This window comes from Musca domestica, unplaced genomic scaffold (assembly GCF_030504385.1).
Source record: "Musca domestica strain aabys unplaced genomic scaffold, Musca_domestica.polishedcontigs.V.1.1 49, whole genome shotgun sequence".
NCBI lineage: Eukaryota > Metazoa > Arthropoda > Insecta > Diptera > Muscidae > Musca > Musca domestica.
In genome coordinates, this window is record NW_026712344.1 from 1,319,205 (window position 1) to 1,341,216 (window position 22,012).

General features: G+C 32.3%; 1 protein-coding gene across 2 annotated transcripts in view; it reads left to right on the forward strand.

Moving 5' to 3' along the window:
* The window catches only part of LOC101898435 (stAR-related lipid transfer protein 13), a 399,946-nt gene extending 392,155 nt beyond the window's left edge, over positions 1-7,791 (forward strand). For both annotated transcript variants that reach the window (XM_059127991.1, XM_005184118.4), the window contains 6 exons: positions 2,975-3,126; positions 3,199-4,828; positions 4,897-5,383; positions 5,449-5,721; positions 5,785-5,964; positions 7,085-7,791. In XM_059127991.1, the coding sequence (XP_058983974.1) occupies positions 2,975-3,126; positions 3,199-4,828; positions 4,897-5,383; positions 5,449-5,721; positions 5,785-5,964; positions 7,085-7,199 (2,837 nt within the window). In that variant the 3' untranslated portion in view covers positions 7,200-7,791. The remainder of the gene's footprint in view (positions 1-2,974; positions 3,127-3,198; positions 4,829-4,896; positions 5,384-5,448; positions 5,722-5,784; positions 5,965-7,084) is intronic.
* Positions 7,792-22,012: the final 14,221 nt, after the last annotated feature.

The following is a 22,012-nucleotide window of genomic DNA, read 5'->3' on the forward strand; positions in this document are numbered from 1 at the left end:
AGCCCAATAATAATATCGGACGCCATATCGTCCATCGTGCCAAAGGAAATCCAGTCTATAATTTTTCATTCAGTTCTGATTCTCACATGGCAGCACAACGTTTTCTTCTCAATCATTTTCTTAGTGTCATTCGAAAATTCTTCATCTCCTCCCATAAGAGGTGGCCTCAGTTGTTCATTAAATTCAATTGCTTTGTGAAGAAGCGTCGATCCTTGTTGCTATTGCGTTTACGTTTATATTTTCGCAGAATTGTAAAATTCTTGTGGCATTTTTTGGAAGGCCATAAAATCTGGCTGCTGATGATGTTAAAAACAAAAGGTGTGTTGGTGTGAATGGTCCTAGAAAATAATTAAAAATAAATAGAGAAAAGAGACATTACATGTAAATAAAAAAATAATTTTCAAAATTTTTATTAACTCAAAAAAAAAAACTCATACTTAAAAATATCCATATGTTAATTACTTCAAGATATATTAAAAATTTATTAAAAAAATATATTAGGATTTTTTAATTAATTAGAAAAATAATCTAAATTGTGGCACTTGTGAATGACGGGAGAAACATTATGTTACAAAATAAACATGATGAACATTAAAAAAATAAAAAAAAACTTTATAAATTTTTTAATAATTCAAAAAGAAAACAACTTATAAAAAATTAATGGATTTTTATTAATTTAAAAAAATAGCAACAATTTATAAATAAATATTCGGGTATTTAATTAATAAGAAAAATAATCTCAGCACTTGTGGATCACATTAAAAATGGAATAAACATGATAAAAATATTACAAAGAAAAAATTTTCAAATTAGAATAATACATAGATTTTTATTATTAAAAAATGATAAACATATATAAACTAAATTTTAAAATGTAATCTAAATTGTGGCAATTGTTAAAACGGAAGTTTTGTTGGTGTGAGTGTGTGTGTGAATGGTCCTAAAAAATAATTTAAAAAAAAAGAAACTTCAGTTTTTCAGTAAAAAATTAAAAAAATTCTCATTTAACTAAAAAAATTTAAAAAATATCTTAAAGAAAATATTTATATTTTTTAAATAGCTAAAAATATTAATTAAATAATAAACAAAAAAAATAAATAAATAAAAATTATTAAAAAAAATCTATAAAAAAAGGGAAAAAAGAAAAAAAATAAAAAAAAATTAAAAAATATATTAAAGAAAATATTTATATTTTTTTAAATAGCTAAAAATATTAATAAAATAATAAACAACAAATAAATAAATAAAAATTCTTAAAAAAAATCTATAAAAAAAGGGAAAAAAGAAAAAAATATGATTTGACACATAATGTAAAATTTTAATATTTGCAAATTGTTGAGGAAATTGTTAAAAAGCTAACAAAATAATATTTTTGACACATTTCGAGAAAAATGAAAAATGAATATTTAATGAAAAAAATAATATTTTTTTTCTGATGATCAATTTTAGGAATATATTTTTTTTAACTTTTTTGAATGAGATTTTGTTGGTATCGGGAAAATTGATACTTTGAGAATGCTTTTATTTGAAAAAGCGATTCTTGGGTATTAACATTTTTTTTTTTTTTTTGCTTTATTTGAAAGTTCTGTCCTATCCCTGCAGTTCTACCTTATTAAAAATTAGCTACAGAAATTTTTGAAAAAAAAATCTACTAATTATGTCTGCAGAACAGTTGGTATTGAAAATGGGCCATGTGGGTCTACGTTTTGGTATAGCCCGATATTAGGTATTTTGATGATTTTAGCGACATTATTCAGCGGAATTGTTTCAAATTTGGTATTTTGAGTTCGTAACGAATGACACAGCCTATGACAGAAAATTGTCTATTCAAGTCTACGTCTTCATTTAGTCCCATATAACGGTACCTCCCGATATTCGGTACTTTGATGATTTTAGCGACATTGTTCACCAGAATTGTTTCAAATTTGGTATTTGGAGTTCGTAACGGATGCTACAGCCTATGACAGAAAATTGTCTGTGCAGGTCCACGTCTTCATATAGCCCCAATATAACGATACCTCCCTATATTCGCAATTTTGATGATTTTAGCTACATTATTCACCGAATTTTTGTATTCAAGTTGCCCATGCAGGTCCACGTTCCAAATGGTGGAGGGTATTCAAAGATCGGCCCTGCCGAACTTACATCTTTTTTACTTGTTTTTTTTTTTTTGGTTTCGGGAAAATTAATACTTTGAAAATGCTTATTTTTTAATCGATTTTAAGGTATTAATAATTGTTTGCTTTATTTGAGAGTTTTGTTCTAGCCCTGCTTTTCGACCTTATTAAGGAATTAGAAAAAACATTTTAAACTTTTTTGAAAAAAATTATAGATTTTTCTAATAATACTGTCTTGAGAACAGAAATACAAATAATTGGAAAAAAACTTTAAAATTTCAGAAATCTGATAGCATCCTTCTGCGATTAGCTATATCGAAAATTGTACCCATGTTCAGTATCTAGAAACTCAGATAAGAAATGTTGCAAATTTTTAAAAACTTCGGTGTAGATCGTGATATGACCTCCTATAGAAAATGTTTGTAAACAAGTTTCAGGGTTTCCATTTAATTTAGGGGTATTTAAATGCAGCAGCATCTGAGAAAAGTTTGTTATTCCAAAAAAAAGAACATATTTTAAAAGTAGACTTCAGAGTAGAAATTAAAATATATTTTTTTACGAATGTCACACGGTTGATGTGGCAATACCTGTAAATGCTGGAAATTTTTTTTAATTTGAAATCTCTATATACAAATGAGGCTATATCTCGATTTCAGCAGACGCATAGAAATACAGGTGAACCTAGCTAAATACACATTATGTTAATAAAAAAAAAGATTGCAAGCAATGGAGGACGTGTTTGTTTTTATTTTCAAATTACGAATCAATAAATGAATCGTCGTATGTCCAAAAATTGTCTTCTTATTTTCCTAAAAATGTCAAAAACATAATAATTCAAAGATTTTATTTCTTTGCAGATCATCAATTTCCCATTGACCTGACCAATGTTGCCAAGGATCATACCAATTTGGAAAATGATCAATTGCAGTCGCTGTACAGGCGTTTGTGTATCCTAAATCGTTGTGCCAATATGAGAGTGGATCAATCGCACAAAGCACAGACACCACAGGTGAGATTTCTTTTTGGCACATTTGAAGTTTTCCACTAAATTGTAACTTTGCTCCCTCTCACCCCCTTCCAGAAAGAAGATTCGGACGATGAAAACTTTGCACTCAGTGAAAACTGGACATTCCAACCCCACATACGTCGCTGGTCGCGTATTGGTGAAATGGGTCTTGAAATACCTCCCGCCGCCAAATTATCCACCTGTGAGAAAACCGAATCCTCATCAAAAGAATCCAGTCCCGATAGATTCGAGGATGATTCTTATGATGTCACCGGTGGCCCTCTGTCCTTAGTTTTACCCGGTACCTACACAGATGATTCAGCCGATCCGGCTGCGAATGACAGCACCGATGTTAACGCCAGTCCATTGCGTCGCACGGGTAGTGAGCGTTTGAAGGATGGTGCTAAAGCCATACTCAGAAGAGTGGAATCGATAAAGTCGAGAAGAAGAAAACGCCAGGGCATTGTTTTGAGTGGTCCCCAGGCATTGGATTTGTCGCAGTTGGGTCAGAGATCTAGTATGCGCAAGCCAGATGCTGTATACTCGACACCACCTTCACCCTCAGCCGTCAGTCCCATGCATACATTCAACAAAGCTCCCATATTTGGCAATGAACTTAAGGTACCCTCACAAAGTGATAACTTCTCGAGTCCGAATCGGGCAAGTCCCAAGCGTACACCCACCACACCACGTTCCATGCGCACCAGCCCCTTGCATTTCTTTACCAACACCATGCCACATGTTAAGGAGGGCAAATCCGATGACTCATCATCGTATTATAGCGATAGCCAGGAATCCACATCAGCGGTGAATAAGATGAGCGTACGTAAGACACCCTCAAAGGCTCGCCGATTTCTGCAAAGAACGGGGAAGGTCGATGATATTGGGGCGCATTCAGACTCCGAATGTCATCAGGGTAGAAAGCTATTGATCAAGGATGCCAATGCCAACACCACAGAGGTTAAGTCCAAGAAACTCTCAAGAGGTGGTTCCCTTAATCTGGGCAGAGATGGTAAGAAACGTGAGGGCTTTCGGTCGGCCAGTTTCCGTTCACGGTCTACCACACGCAAAGAACCCAAGGTGGAGGTAGAAGTGGAACCCATTAAGAAAAGTGCTCCTGTCGTACGGTGGCACAGTTTCCAACTGGAAGAACGACCCCACATGATATTCCGCAAATGTTTTGCCCAGAAAAATGATCCGCATTCCAATGAACATGGCATACCCTTTGCAGCCATGTCAGCCGGTCAATTGCAAATGATACGCAAATTGGCATTGGTCACACTGACGGGCTATATGGAACGTTATTGTCCCACTCATCGTTCGGGCTGGAATTGGGAGTTGCCAAAATTCATAAAGAAAATAAAAATGCCCGACTACAAGGATAAAAAGGTGTTTGGGGTTCCCCTGTTGCTGATTTTACAACGCAGCGGCCAAACTCTGCCCATTGCAGTGAGGGCCGCCTTCCGTTGGCTGCAGCTCAATGCTCTCGATCAAATTGGCCTGTTCCGCAAGAGTGGTGTTAAATCGAGAATTTTAAAACTCAAAGAACTCATTGAATACTCAGAGACCACAGCTGAATGCATGGATGTTTTCGATACTCAACAGGCCTACGATGTGGCCGATATGTTGAAACAGTATTTCCGTGATTTGCCAGAGTCATTGTTGACCACCAAAATGTCGGAGACTTTTGCGGCCATATTTCAACGTAAGTTTTAATAAAACATAGTATATAATGGGAGTCGAATAGGAGATAATTCAAAAATTTCTTTTTAGATTTACCCACCGAAGTGCGTTTGGATGCTGTGCAATCTGCCGTCCTTTTATTGCCCGATGAAAATCGTGAAATCCTCTATGCTCTCTTGGAGTTCTTGACCCTGGTGGCTGCCAACTCGCAATATAATCAAATGACCGCCAATAATTTAGCCGTCTGTTTGGCCCCCTCCCTGTTCCATAGCAGTATATCAACTGGTAGCAATTCGGTGACAGCCTCACCGCGCCGCAAGGCCAAAGGTTCCGGTGTCCCAGATGCCAAAGAGCTGTTCGAAGCCAAGGCTTCTCATGAGTGTTTGGCATTTATGATACAAAACTATAAACAAATATTTACCGCACCCAAAGAGAAGTTGGCCAAATGTAAATTTGGCTACATGGAAGAATCTAAACCACTGCCCCTGGAAGCCTTGGGTGAGGGTATGCAATTTCACAATTGGCGTGGCTATTTGTATGAGAGTACAAGTGCCACCATTAAAGAGGGTAGAGAAAAGTAAGTGGGCATATTTTGAGAGAAATTCGGGACTGTGTTATTAATTTTCTCTAACTCCCTTTCAGATCGCGCGGCTGGATTACCACCACATCCATAAATGACAGCAACGTTGAGATTGCCTATAAAAAAGTGGGTGATGGCCATCCACTGAGATTATGGCGTTGCATTACGGAAATTGAAGGACCACCCAAAGATGTTTTGGATTATATAATAAGACAACGTGCCTCATGGGATCCAAATTTGCTACAAAGTCAAACCATTAAGAAATTCGATGATTGTACGGAAATATTTCAATATGCCATTGATGGCCAACAGTGTACAGATTTTTGTGTATTAAGGTAGTGGTTGTAGACATTTCTCTCTTCTTTTGGAAAGTAATAATTGTTTGGTATTGTTTTTAGATCTTGGCGTACTGATTTACCCCGTGGTGCTTGTGTGATTGTTGAAACCTCCATTGATCATGCAAAAGCCAAACCCATGTTTAATGCAGTACGTGGTGTGGTATTGGCCTCAAGATATTTGATAGAACCCTGTGGCAGCGGTCGTTCAAGGGTTATGCATTTGGCAAGAGTTGATGTAAAGTAAGTCAGATTTCAAATGTAAATTAATTTAAAAAGGAAACAAGTTAAAAAAGTTGAAAGGTTGGCCGAGCCGAACTTTGAATACCCTACGCCATTTGGAACGAATTTGACAATTTTCAAAAAAATAAAATCTGTTAAAATTTATGTTAAAATCCTAAAAATACCAAATGTAGCAGTCATATTAGGTCTAAACGACGACGTGGACCTGCATAGGCAACTAAACTGCGGACCTGCACAGACAATTTTCTGTCCTAGGCTGTAGTATCCATTACAAACTTCAAATACCAAATTTGAAACAATTCCGATGAATTATGTCGCTAAAATCATCAAAATACGGAGTATCGGGAAGCATCGTTACATGGGGACTATACGAAGACGTGAACCTGCACAGATAATTTTCTGTCTTAGGCTGTAATATTCATTACAAACTTCAAATACCAAATTTGAAACAATTCCGGTAAATAATGTCGGTAAAATCATCAAAACACCGAATATCGGGAGGTACCGTTATATGGGGGCTATACCAAAACGTGGACCTACATGGCTCATTTTTAATACCAAAAATCCTGCAGACATAGTATACATTTGAAAAAAATTTTTTAAGTCTACTACATTTCGTTCGGAACCTAGAATGATTTCCACAGACGGACGGACCGACATAGAATTTTATACTGATCAAGAATATATATACTTTATTGGTTCTAAAATGTATATTTCGAGGTGTTGCAAATGGAATGACAAACTTAATATACCCTCCATACTAGGGTGGAGGGTATAAACATAAATCTGGTTCGAAATATGAATTCTACGCTAAGCTCGCTTTTGTATCAGAATGTTTTATAAAAAATATCCATCATGGCCAGATATCTCCATTGTGGAAACTTTTCCCCTTCGATGATATTTTAACAAGCTACATCAAACATGAGGATATACCCATTCTGGAAACTTTTCTCCTCAGATGGTATTTTAACCATCCATAAATGACGGCAATGTTGAGGGGATAAATCACAAATATTGTTTTTTCTTTTTTTAATTTTATCCAAAGTGATAAAATAATAATATTGAAATTTTTTTATATAAAACTTTATTATAACCTAATTAATTTCCCATTTCTTTTCAGGGGCAAAACTCCAGAATGGTATAATAAAAGTTATGGGCATATTGCATCGCATTTCTTAACTAGAATACGTTTGGCATTTAAAAACGTTGCTGAAGGTCCTGAAAGTAAAGTGTAATGGCTGAAATAATAACAATGCTATGGCATAGTAAATTAAGAAAACAAACTGATATCTCAGTTATGTGGATCTCCTCCCAAAACAAAAAGAAAAAAAAAAAAAACAGAAAAAAGGATTATACATCACAAACCAAGAAGAAACAACAATCCTGCAAAATGAGAGTATAATCAAAAAAAACCATGATTATAAGCTGTACCTCCTCCCTCCCGCCTCACACAAAACAGAAGAAACAAAAAGTAAACCAAAAGTACTGATTTTATTTTGGATTTGACAAAATATTATATATTACTACAAATATATAGGTGTATAGGAAATATACATACATATTTATAGTTATGTTATATGCAAATATATATACAAAAAAGAGAAATTATATATAAAGTAATTGTCGCAAAATTTTATGAAATATTTTTTTGACAACAAAAAGGCATTTATAAAATGTTGAAGATACAATGTACACATCCAATTGTTATACCCTTAAATGTTATACAATAACTGTTATAAAAGTAATCACACACACACAATAAGAAAAACAAGTAATTATAAGGGTCCAGGAATTCTTAAAACAAGGGCGGTCTATAATAGACCCCCCCCCCCAAAAACTAACTTTCCAAAAATTATTTTTTTTACATTATTGACACACATAAATTTACATAACGCATGGAGGGAATTCGACCCAGGACGAATTTACTTCTTTTGTAATTTTTTTTTTTATTTGTTTTGGAAAATAATGCTTAAACTGTGCTTCACACACACACCATAAGAAAAGCAAGTAATTATAAGGGTCCAGGAATTCTTAAAACAAAGGGGGAATATATAAAAAACTCCCCAAAAAAACCTAACTTTCCAAAAATTATTTTTTTTTTTTACATTATTGACAACATATATAAATGTACCTAGCGCATAGATGGAATTTGGCCCAGGACAAGTTTACTAGGTTTGAAATCTATCTTTCGGTTTGAAATCTATCCTGGTTTGAAGAATTACTCCATAATTTCAAAAAAAAAAGAAACCTGCGACCAAAATTCAAATTCCTTGATTTTCCTTGCTCTTTTGACCCTTAAAAAATTGCAATTAGTTTCGATCGAGCGATTTATTCTGTAAAGAATAGGCTGATAGATAAAAAGAACCATAATATCTTGAGAGCTATATTTGGCTTTAGTCAAAGTAGATGGACCCATAGGAAATTCCTCAGGAGTATAAGAATGATTTTGTAAATATTTTAAAGGTTCACTGTTTTATATTGGATTATTTTTTGTTGAAGAAATAGAGAAATAAAAAATATGGCCTTCCGTGACTGAATTTTTCTGATCAGCATTTTTCATATAAAAAGTTAAATATAATAATGGTCCATTACATAAAAAATACAAAATGTACCCTTGTTTTTGACAAGATACCTCTAAAGCTGATTAAGGGATTACTTTTAAATGCCCAGAAGTAGATGTGAGACCTTTAGTGAGACCCACATGCGTTATGAACAATAAAATGAATTTTATTTAATTTTTTTACTTCTTTTTGTAAATAATTTTCTATATTAAGTTTATTTTTTTCATTTCAAAATGTGTAAAAAACTTCTTTTGTATTACCTTAAAATCTATTTTTATTACAACTATTTTTAAACTTATTAATTATATTATTCCAAAACAAAAAAAAAAAAAATAATTATGTATTATATTCAAAACACATCTATATTTAATTTAAAAAAAAATATTTAAAAGAAATACTCAGTAACTGAAATATCACAAAAACTATAAACTTAATTTATCAAAGTTCTATGTAAAATTGTAAACAAAAAAAAAATATCCAAACCAGAAAGCCTTATATTAAGTTTAAAATATTTTCTTATTTTTTACATGTAATATAACCTTACAACCTTTCTTCTACTTTAAGTCCCGCAGATTCATAAAAGAATGGAAAACTTGTAAAGCAATTAGTAATTAGCAAAAGAAAAACAGAAAGAGGAAAAACAAAAAAGAAAAACAACCACTAAAATTGTGTAAAGGAATTAAATACTAGTCAAATTTTTTTGTTTGTTTGTAATTTTTTTTTTTAAGTTTAAGAAAAACAAACAAAACTCTGTAAACTTTATTCTACAACAATACAAGAAACAAACAAAAGCACACAACACACCCCCTTTATTATATACAAATATATAATTATCAACAACTAACACGAAACTATGTAATATATTACTAACCTTAATTCTCCTCCCTTTTTCCCGGGTAATTGTTAAGACTAATATTCAAACAACCAAACATAATAATTATAATAATAATGATAATGGTAACTCCAAATGGACAAAAATACAAACAAACAGAGCTTGTATTGGTTTCAGTAACAAAACAGATTCAATGTTTCAAAAAATTAAAAAAAAGAAATATATTCAACAAAAATGTATACAAAAAAAGAACATGTGTTTTATTTACAAAATATTCGTGGAAGGCCTGGTTGTCAGTTAGAGCAGCTATAATTCTTGACAGTTTCCGTTGATTAAGGACTATAAAGGGTCCATGTCCTTCAGCCTTTTTTTAGAATGTTTTAAATAAATTTTATATAATCCTTTCGATTTTTTGAGCAATAAAACGCAAATATTTTTTACTTGGTTTAAATGTCGTGTTGCGTTTAATTAACATGCCACATTCCTATAGCGTTCTTTTAAAGAGGTATTTGAAAGATTCACAATCGGCTCTACTAAGGTTGTCGTCCTCGCGGCAAAATGAAGTTAAGGTGACAATAACGGCATTAGGGTTGTCGGTTTTTGTCGATAGCGATGAATGATTGATATAATCATTGTCGATACAACAGTCGACGTGAAGTTAGAGAATATCTCTCGCCGAAAAATTTGTGGTAACATTGTATTTTTAGTCGACTTTGATATTTTAACCATTTTGTATTTGACATTTGACCATGACCATGAAAATAACAACAGCAAGATAATTTGGATAATTTGGCTGTCACAGAAACCATATCGGTTTTTATTAAAAATTTTTTAAAAATCCACGTTTATGGTCCTTTTAATATCCTTTTAAAAATTCTTTTAAAAAAATCCACGTTTATGGTCCTTTTAATATCCTTTTAAAAATTCTTTAAAAAAAATCCAAGTTTATGGTCCTTTTACTATCCTTTTAAAAATTCTTTAAAAAAAATCCACGTTTATAGTCCTTTAAAAAATCCACGTTTATGGTCCTTTTAATATCCTTTTAAAAATTCTTTAAAAAAATCCACGTTTATAGTCCTTTAAAAAATCCACGTTTATGGTCCTTTTAATATCCTTTTAAAAATTCTTTAAAAAAATCCACGTTTATAGTCCTTTAAAACATCCACGTTTATGGTCCTTTTAATATCTTTTAAAAATTCTTTAAAAAAAATCCACGTAGTTTTTGTGTTGTTGGATGAACAACGCTCAGAAAAGGTGACGAGAAAAGTTCTTAGAGATTTCAGCAACCCACTGGAGTTGCCGGAGATTGCGTAAGTAATTTTTTTATTGTGAACTTACTCATAAAGCTTCTTTGCAGATTTATGGTTTATGGTCCTTTAAAAATTATTTAAAAAATTTTTTAAAAATCCACGTTTATAGTCCTTTAAAAAATCCACGTTTATGGTCCTTTTAATATCCTTTTAAAAATTCTTTAAAAAAAATCGACGTTTATAGTCCTTTAAAAAATCCACGTTTATGGTCCTTTTAATATCCTTTTAAAAATTCTTTAAAAAAAATCCACGTTTATAGTCCTTTAAAAAATCCAAGTTTATGGTCCTTTTAATATCCTTTTAAAAATTCTTTAAAAAAATCCACGTTTATAGTCCTTTAAAAAATCCACGTTTATGGTCCTTTTAATATCTTTTAAAAATTCTTTAAAAAAAATCCACGTTTATAGTCCTTTAAAATATCCACGTTTATAGTCCTTTAAAAAATCCACGTTTATGGTCCTTTTAATATCTTTTAAAAATTCTTTAAAAAAAATCCACGTTTATAGTCCTTTAAAATATCCACGTTTATGATCCTTTTAATATCCTTTAAAAATTCTTTAAAAAAATCCACGTTTATAGTCCTTTAAAAAATCCAGGTTTATGGTCCTTTTAATATCCTTTTAAAAATTCTTTAAAAAATCCACGTCTATAGTCCTTTAAAAATTCTTTAAAAAATCCACGTCTATTATCCTTTAAAAATTCTTTAAAAAATCCACATCTATAGTCCTTTAAAAATTCTTTAAAAAATCCACGTTTATTGTCTTTTAACAATTCTTTAAAAAATCCAAGTTTCTAGTCCTTTAAAAATTGTTTAAAAAAATCCACATTTTTAGTCCTTTGAATATCCTTTAAAAATTGTTTAAAAAATTCACATTTTTAGTCCTTTGAATATCTTTTAAAAATTGTTTAAAAAATCCAAAGCAAATGAAAAGTGACAGCTCTAAGCAACTTGGTTTATTTCGAATAACAAAACCAATAACATTTGCTTCTATGACAACCAAAACCGATAAAATTCTAATTCGAAAATAAAACCAATAACATTGATTTTCATTTTTTCTTGTCGTTTTTAAAACCAATAGCATAGACAAATTAAGATATAGACAACGAAAAGTTAGTTTGGTCTTTTTTTCCAGGTGGCTCTCATCATGTTTTGCATAGTCAACATGCTCATTTACGCATTCAAGCCACTCGACTTCGAAAACACATTTCATCGTTTTTCAAGAATTTCACTTGATTATTCCGGAATTTTTTGATGTCATCTCGTAATTTTCACATTTATTTTATTATGGAACAATTTCCAACTGACAAATATCCTACAGTTTTTGTTATTTTTAACGTTTTAGAATTGAGTGACTTCAATATTCCCACTCAAACCCCTGAAACGATATAGACGACATCTGCTGATTCGATTTTTTTCGAAGATAAACGGTGAGAGCATTTCGTTGTCTATATTTTCATTTGTCTATGCCAATAGTGACAAAATTGGTTTCTATAACAGCCCTGATTGGAGTCATTTCCGTCACTGGTGCTATTTTTTTAAGATCCCCATAGAAATCAATTCAAGGTTTCTTCATTTCTCCAGTTTATTGATTCGGAGAGCGTTATAAGAATGAAGGGTTTTCTTATATTTTTTTAATTTATTTAATGTTTAAAGAACACCATTTAAAAATATTAAATATAGTACAAAATGCAAAATTTGAGCAATATTACGTCAGTGACGCAGAAAACGGCTGAAAACTTTCATTAAAAGAATTTCGTGATCCAACTTGACTCTTGGTATTGAAAATGGGCCATGCAGGTCCACGTTTTGATATAGCCCCCGATATTCTGGTGATTTTAGCGACATTATTTACCGTAATTGTTTGAAATCTGGTATTTAAAGTTCGTAATGGATACTACTGCCTACTACTACAGATACTACAGAAAATTGTCTGTTCAGGTCCACGTTTTGGTATAGCCCTCATATCCATATTACGATACCCCTCGATATTCGTTATTTTAATGATTTTAACCATATTTTTCAATGAAATTGTCAGAAATTCTACGAAAGGAGTTCGAAGTGGATATTTTAGCCCCTGAAAGAGAATTGTCTATATAAGTCCACGATATTGTATATCCCCCATATAACGGTACTTCCCGATATTCGATATTCTTGTGATTTAAGCCAAGTTTTTCAATGGAAATGTCTGCAAATCCACACAAGGAGTTCCTTTTGAATACTTTACCCCCTGGAAGAGAATTGTATATGTAGGTCCACCATATTGTACCACCATACAAGGGTCCTTCCAATATTTGGTACTTTGATGATTTTAGCCACATTTTTCAATGTATTTGTCTGGAACCTGGTGTATGAAGTTCTTAATAGATATATAGGCCCCATGTATGCCAAATGATCGATATTTTCCTGATTTTTGTTAATTTTCAATAGAATATTCCGAATTATCTTGTATTAGTTAATCCCTATATAATGATAACCCTTCGATCAGCTCTTTCAATGTGTTTGTTCGTTATGATAGCCTGCACATTGGTATTTTGATGGGTAAACAATAATCATCTTGCAATAATGGATCTATTAGGATTAAATTTTTCAAATTTGCCATTTTAAATGGATATCTTAAGAATAATATATACAAAGTTTAATATATATATATATATTTTTTTTTTAATGGTAAATCAAATTTTATTTTGTTTGCCTAATACTTCCTGGACAAGAGTCGCGGATTTTGAAATACATTTTTAGAATGAATGAATATGAATCGTCAAGGTCTTCACGGCTATATGTGAATCTTGAATTTTTATATTTAAGGGTCTTAGGCTCTTAGCCATATAAATTGTAGATATTTTAAAAATTGTCTTTCCTGCTATTTATAAATTGTGGATAAAAAAAATATTTTCGAAGATTTTCCTGACTATATACAAATCTTTAAGGTCTTCTTCACTTTATATAAATTTTAGACTTAAAAAAAAATATTTTTAAATTTTTCTGTTGAGCGTTTAAAAATTTATTTTTTAAGGTCTTGTCATGGATTTAAAAAAAGTCTTTGCGGCCTAATATCAGGCATGTCACATATCGAATCGGAATAGTCTGAAATCCGTAATTCAAAATCGATCGTTTTTGTTTTAGCTTCTTCAGATTCCGAGGGATTTGGTGAATAACATTTGATGGCAACGAACGTGGATGAAGAATCAAAACAAACCACATGATTAGAGAAAAATTGTAGAAGTGGAAATTTTTAAAAAATATTAGAAGAGTTTTTTGTGCGAAAAGAAAGTTAATTTTGTTAACTTGTACTCAATGACGGGAGCTTCGAATATTTCTGTAATTAAAACACAAAGTAATAAACACAATACTGAAAAAAATACAACGAAGGCATTTCAGAAATCCTTCGGACCCATTGTCACACACCAGTGCGCAGTGTGAATTTAATATGAAGTCTAGTTTTAACATAAAAATAAATTCCTGCGATTGCCTAAATTTTTGCACTAAATTCATTTTTGAATTCTTTGTTTTATTTTTTAATGTTTAATCAATTTATCATTCGTAATGCCAGATTGATAAGTTTTCACATACGAATAATTTTTGTTGAAAAAAAAAATGATTTTCAAGAAAAAAAAAAATTATGTGGCAACACTTTGTTAATAATTTTCTTCAACAATTGGCAAACAATAAAATCTTGCTGATTATTTTAAATAAAAAGAAAACAATGTAACTTTAATTGTGTATTTGTTATTTAAACATCATTTATATTAAAATTATTTTAAGTGTTTTCCCATAAAAATACAATTTTTAAAAGTGATTTATATTCCGTATTTAGCTTCTTCAGAAAACGAAAAACGTTTTTTTCGGTATGAAACCACTTTGCATCAGTGATGAAAATATTTACGAACTCTGTCCAGTATTAATACACCTTCCATCAAATACAGTCGAAAAAAAATAAAAACCATACAAAGCGAAACCATAGTCGATCGATCCGTTTAATTTTGAAAATTACCCCTAAAACGCTCAGTCACAGTAATTTCGTTTTTATTTTAAAAATCGTGTACAAGCGGTTAATAAATAAGGGAATAAAAATTAAATAAAAAAACATTTATAAAAACATTTCAATTACTTTGAAAATCAATGGTGAACAATGGGTTATTATGGCATTGGCATACTGTACAAATGAAACTACTAATTTCCACAAACTGTACACAACACATGCTCGCCTTATCACGTTCACAAGCCGTAGCTGTGTTTAAGTGAAGACTTAAACACAATATTAACAGGGTGAGTCAAGTAATATTGTTAATGGCCATTAAAGAAATTGTGCGTTGCATTTAGGTTTTGTAGACGTCATTATACATGTTTACTATAATACATACCAATAGATGGCGTGATTTATTGTGGAAATTGCATTATTAGTCAGCTGAATTGGGTGTAATTTTGTCAAACTCATACAAAAACTTCTAAATATTTCAAAAGTGTGAATGTTTGTATTAATTTTATTTTTTAATTTTTTTTTTTAAATATTATTTCTTATAAAGACGAAATCTTAATTGGATCCACTTTTGATGCATCAAACTTCGTCCGATATAAAGTGAAGTGTTCAAATTTGATATGTCTGTCCTCTCTATCTGCTACAATTTGTTTGTCAGGCTTTGACCAGACAGTAAAATTTTTCAGAATCCTTTTCTACGACTTCCTGACCGAAGACCTCGATTTGTTATACCATCCACCATACTATGGAGGGTATATTAACTTTGTCATTCCGTTTGTAACTCCTCGAAATAAGCATATTAGACAACACAAAATATATATATTCTGGATCACCGTAAAATTTTAAGTCGATTTAGCGATGTCCATCAGTCAATCTGTTAAAATCACGCCTTCTTTCGAACGAATTGAGATAGAAGGCTAAAATTTGTTCCTAAAATGAGCCATGACGGTCCACGTTTTCGTTTAGCCTCCATATAACCGTAACTACTAATATTTGATAACTACTAATATTTCATTTTAATGATTCTAGAGACTTTGTAGACCGAACTTGTATCAAATTTCGTAAATGAAGTTCGTAATGGGTACTATGACAAAAAGTGGCATATGCAGGTCTAGGTCTTCAATTAGCCCCCATATAACGATACCTACCAATATTCGGTATTTTGACGATTATAGCGACGTTATTCACCGTAATCAGTACAACAGCCTATGATAAAAAAATATTGGTCCACGTCTTCGTATAGCCCCCATATAACGGTTTTCAAATAAGGTATATTTTTCGACGGATTTTTTGAAATTTTTTAAGTTCTTTCCAAATATCTGGCGAATTTAATAACTCGATGGAGTAAATATGAAGCCAAGGCAAAACAATTTTGCACATTTTTTGGTTTAGAGTTTCAATCGAAATAATTCTAATCACAAGTGGAATAATAATTTATATATTTTTATTCGAATTATTCCTTTTGAAATTCGATTAATTATACCCTACAACACTATGTGTTGGGGGTATTATAAGTTTGATTGGGCCAAAAATTATGTAACACCTCGAAATATTGGTTTCCCACATAGGAAAGTATATATGGATCTTCCTAGCTCGCCGAGCTGAGTCGATCTAGCTATGTATGTCCGTCCGTCCGTCTGTCCGTCTGTCCATGTTAATTTGTAATCACTCTACAGGTCGCAATTATGGCCCGATCTTCACGAAATTTAGAATGGAGGTGGGGCTAGGGTCAGAATAGAACCCTATTTCTTTTGGAGATGATCGCATAATATTTAGGGGTTGAAATGGGCCAAATACTGAAAAATTTCTTGATTTTCCAGTTGCTCTACAGGTCGCAGTTATAGATCGGACACGGAATTTCGCATGTAGCTAGAGTTTAGGGCGGAGAAGAAGCCTACCAATTTGGGTGGTCATCGGGTAATATTTAGAGGGTAAAATAGACCATATCTTTTGTGTTGAAAAAAACGAACTCACAAAGCCATGACAAGGTTACTTCTGACCTTTACATTGATGTTAACATCCAACAAATCGGATATATAGCAAAATATGTGCGATATATATGTCTATCAAAGAAGATATGCTTGAAAGATCTCATATATGTCGAGAACGGCTGAACTGATTTCCACAGTTCTCATTAATTCAGAATGGCCTCTTGGCAGGAAAGAAAAAACGTCTAAAAAATCGCATAAAAATATCTCTCTAAAGATGAAAATATTGATTTTGTAACATTTTCTCATATTTTTTCAATTTTGTCATATTTTTGGCATATTTTCATTTTGAATTAAACATTTGGTAATATTTCTACAGCTAACAAAACTAAGTAGTTAGGATATCAGGATATCATATACAGATCGCATTTATGGCCCGATTCTTACGAAACTTTGCATGGGGATAAGATGAGAAGCCTAAGAATAGAAGCCTACTCTTTTTGGAGATGATCGCCATATATTTAGGGGTTGAAATGGACCAAAAAACTGCAAAATTGTCAGCAGGTTGTAATTATTGCCCGATCCTCACGCACATTTGAATGGGGGTTACCGCACATTGCAAAAGCCAAGCAGTTTTGGATGACCATCCAAAAATATTCAATGTGTGAAATAGTTTGCCAACTTTTGTAGACAAAATACGAAAATGTCCATTCCAGTGACTTTTTGGAGAATTCACAAATACAGGAAAGACGCACTTCTGACTATTGCGTTAACGCTGATTTCGATGAAGAATATAGTCAAATGTCTGTATCTCATATAGATGCGTTTCAGTCAAAAATCAATAATAAATGTTAACCCTTTCAGTGTCAATGAAAATTTTTGTCGAGATAAAAATCTGAAATTCCGTACTAATTTACTAAAATGTGCTCAGGAATTCGAAAACGAAACTAATAGAATAGAACTGCAATATTTTCAAATAGCGAACGTGTCTGTTATTAAAAAATATCAAAAATAACGGTTCGTAAGAAATACAAAAAATGGCAAAGAAAGAAGTACTTTTAAATGTCAAATATATTTGACAAAAACACTGAAAGGGTTAATCTTTTGCCACTTCTGAGAGATTATAGATCTTTGGGAAATATTGGTTCCAGATCTAGGAAGACCATTTACGTGCAACATCTTCCAATAAATTGGAAATTAGCAAATTAGTTAAAGTTGCTATTATTCGAAAATTAGAGAACGAAGCCTGATGGTTTTCTTTTATTATTTGTCACAATATCTTGTGGAATTCTTTCGAGTATCTCGCCTATATAAACTGTATCGTTTATTATAGTGTTGTAGGGTATTCAACGGTCGGCCCCGCTCGACTGTAGCCTTTGCTTACTTGTTTTATTTATAATTCGAAAAAAGCAAATATAAAGCCAAAGCAAAAAATATTTGCAATTTTTTGGCTTCGAATTTCAAATGAATTAACTCGAATTACAAATAAAATAATATGAATTTCAAAAGAAATAATTCGAATTAAAAGCAAAAAGTTCGTAATATATATTAAATAATTCGGAATTAAATTGGAATGTTTCAAATAGTAATTGCTACCCCCAGATTACAAATGTAGTGTTACGAACAACAACTGGCAATCTCGAATTACAATTGAAATGTTGAAATGCAATTGCGAATTACAATTGAAATATTTGAACCTTCGTGGAGGATGTACTTGAGGGTGTGGACCCACATCGCCCATTTTCGCACCTGCCCAATGCACTTATACAAATATTTGAACGAGAAAAGTTTGAACGAAATTAGATGGTCCTTTCTTGTTTTATGAGGGCACATTTTTGTTGTGAAAGTGTTGGTATTTTTTCATATTGCTGAAGGTAAATAAAGAGAAAAGTACAACCTCAACTCATTTATGTATGACTAAAAAAAAAACATACAATATTGCATTTGTAATTATAAAAATTATTTCATAATACAATAAATATATGTGTAACATTATTGACTACTTATTCGCCTCATTACTGATACAACTTTTTTTCTCATATATATATGTTTGTATATTTATTTGTATTCATTGATTAATATATTTTTGTGTGCAATCAATTAAAAACACACAAAAACAAATAATATAATATTTATGATATTTAATATGAAATCCATTTGCCGTCGTCGTTGTCATCATCATCATCAGCAGCGGCAGCAGCATTATTGCGAGCAATGATTAATTGATGTTCCACCGCCGTGAGCGTAATTGTTTTATGGCTATTGTGGTATTTCATGTTAATTAAATTTCATATATATTTTCCCCATTTTTAATTAAGGATAAACTACAGATACACGAAGGACGAATAATTACAGAATTGTTTTATAGAATATAGTATGCATATGCAAATTACTAGGAGTAATATCTGGTTAAAGTTTTTTGAAAACAAACAGTAGCTGTGTTCCAGTACTGTTTTCAAAGAAAATATGAATCAAAGGATACATGATCTAAAAAAATGATCATAGGTAAAATCATGAATTTTTAGAATATTCTTTTAGGGACAATTATAGCATTTGGACCTAGAAGAAAGTATATCAAATTTGGTAATATGCATAAAAGTGATTTCATTCGTTTTAACGTTTACTGAAGATTTTATTAGTAAGACCCTTGCACAATGGTTCCACATTCAATTTTTCTGACCAAAACTGTTTTAACGTCTTTTCATAATAACAATTGCCCACCAGCATATCTAAATCCAAGAAACCAACTGTGTGCTCAATATCAAAGTCGAGCACTATCTATTTACTCAACGGCAAATTAAGTACCATTTAGTACGTTCCGAACAATAGTAGAACGCATTTCCAAATCCACATCCTTCTCTCAAAACTGTATACTTACATTGGCCTCCATATCAGATTACAGGATTGCAGATTTATGCCTTCACCCAATATCAAATATATAGAGGGTGAGATAAATATACAGGGTCAAACTCCATTGTTTTTACATTTTTTTGTTAAATTTTATTGAATGAAAGCAAAAATTGTCGGAAATAACATCAAATATTAGAATAAGTGGCACGAATTATGGCCTTCAAACGGTCAATGGAACCGTCACACGTTGCCCGAATGTTGCTCTGCGGCATTTTGGCCCATTCCGCTTGCTTTAGTGCCAACCTTGCTTTCCAAAATAATCCAGACACAATAGTCCAACGGATTGGTATCCGGAGATTTCGGTATCCATGCTTGGATGGCGCGTGCTGAGTGCGATGGTGCTGAGTCCTGTTGTCATGGCGGCCCATACCATCACCATGACCGGTGCTTGAGTTCTGGTGGCCAACCGAGGGTGCACGTTTTTAGCTAACCTCTTTGGCAAGTAAGCACGATAATTTTGTTTGTTTACAAACTGCTGGACAGCGAATGTTTTCTCATCGGAGGAAACCAAATTCGGCAGTTCACCACTTTCGGCCAAGCGAAGCAACTCTTTAGCTCTTTTGAGTCTATTTTCTTTCAGTTGCGGTGTAAGTTCTTGCACTTTTTGGAATTTCAATAGCTTTACCTCGAGTTCATTTTTTCAATATTTGCCAAATGGAATATTGTGATATGTTCAGCTTAGGATCCATTTTTCGGCCAATGCGACGCGGGTTTCGATAAAGTCGCTCCTTTACTTTTCGAACAATTTTCTTCTGTCCACTTCCTTGACGTCGGGCTATGATACCAGTATCACGATAACAGCTGCCGGACGTGGGGCTTAGAAAGTCTGAAGTTGGTTGCAGTTTTTTCATCTCAACCCGTATATTAGCATTTAGTTCTTTTCGTACTGTAGATAACGCATTTTCTAAACGATTTCCATTCATTTACCTCAGATGCCTCAGTGACGTTAATAACAAATTTTAGGATTTCAGGTCTGTAATTTCCCCCATTTTTAAATTTTGTACCATTTAGTACAATTATAGTACACATGTCCAAAATCACCTCCATATCGTAATCACAGGCACCAAACAGTGACATGTGTATTAAATTTCAGAATTTCATCTCTATTTCTGCAATTAATACCAAATTTTTATTATTTTATTTAGTACTTTTCGTACAATTTTCGTTTTGTCCACTTGTTTTTATAAAACAACAATAATGTTATTAATAGTACGTTTATGTTGTAAGCGATTTAGAAAACCCAGTCGGTTTAAATTGTCAATTCCATTGCCTATACCTCAAATAAATCTTAATAAAGAAGGTTAAACCCGAAAAAAGCTCTAACGTAAACATGCCTTGAGTCTAATTTTTTACAATGACAAACAACAATTTTGGTTCACAAAACCACCTCCAGATACCAACAGAGACCTCAATATCAAATTTTAGGATTCCAGCCTTATCACCCCCACCTAATACCAAATTTAGTACCATTTAGTACTTTTCGTACAAATATAGGACGTATTTCCAAAACTCAGCCAAATCTCAAACACACGTACCATCAGTAATCTAAATATCAAATTTCAGAATTTTATATCTCTCTCTTCACCTAATACCAAATATAGTACCATTCATTACTTTTCGTACAATTATGGTACAAATTTCCGAAACCACCTCCATATATCCAGCGAATATCCATATAACAGAGATCTTTTTGCAAAATTTCAGATTTCAAGCACTATTTGTTCACCCCTTAACAAATTGTACCATATATAGTACTATTTAGTACTTTTCGTGCACTTGTAGTTCACAAATCCAAAACAACTTCTTTATTACAAAACTTCTACCAACAGGGACCTTAATACGAAACTTCAAAATTTTATATCCATCCGTTTACCCTAAACCAAACTGTTCGAAATTTAGTACCATTTAGCACAGTTCGCACTCTTAGTACTCACTTCCAAAACGACCTTCATATATCAATATTACTTTTCAACCTTGATGCCAAATTACAAGTTTTTAGCTTCACTCGTTCACATAATAACAAATCGGTACCAGTTTAGAATGTTAGTACGATTTTATAACTTTTAAAGTTCGAATTTTCAAAACCCCCTTGGTATATCTGTCCTGCACTTCACCAATAACTCTCATTCTAAATTCTAGTTCATTCTCTTTGTACAATAGAAAGTATTCAATTTTTAGTACATTTGAGTACTTTTCGTACCAAAAAACCCAGCCTTATGACGCGCCTGTTCACTAAGACTGGTCCTCGTGCATTCTGGCTTTAGCCGTTTCGTCTGGGCATGGATTCTAGATCAGTCAGATATTTTAGTAGTTTTTATACACTCCACCATAGTATGGAGTGTATATTAAGTTTTCATCCCATTTGTAACACCTCGAAATATACAATTTAGACACCGAAAGGTACATATATTCTTGATCAGCATAAAATTCTATGTCGATTTAGCGATGTCCGTCCGTCTGTCCGTCTGTTGTAATCACGCTACAGTCTAAACGAATTAAGATAGGAAGCTAAAATTTTGCACAGATCTCT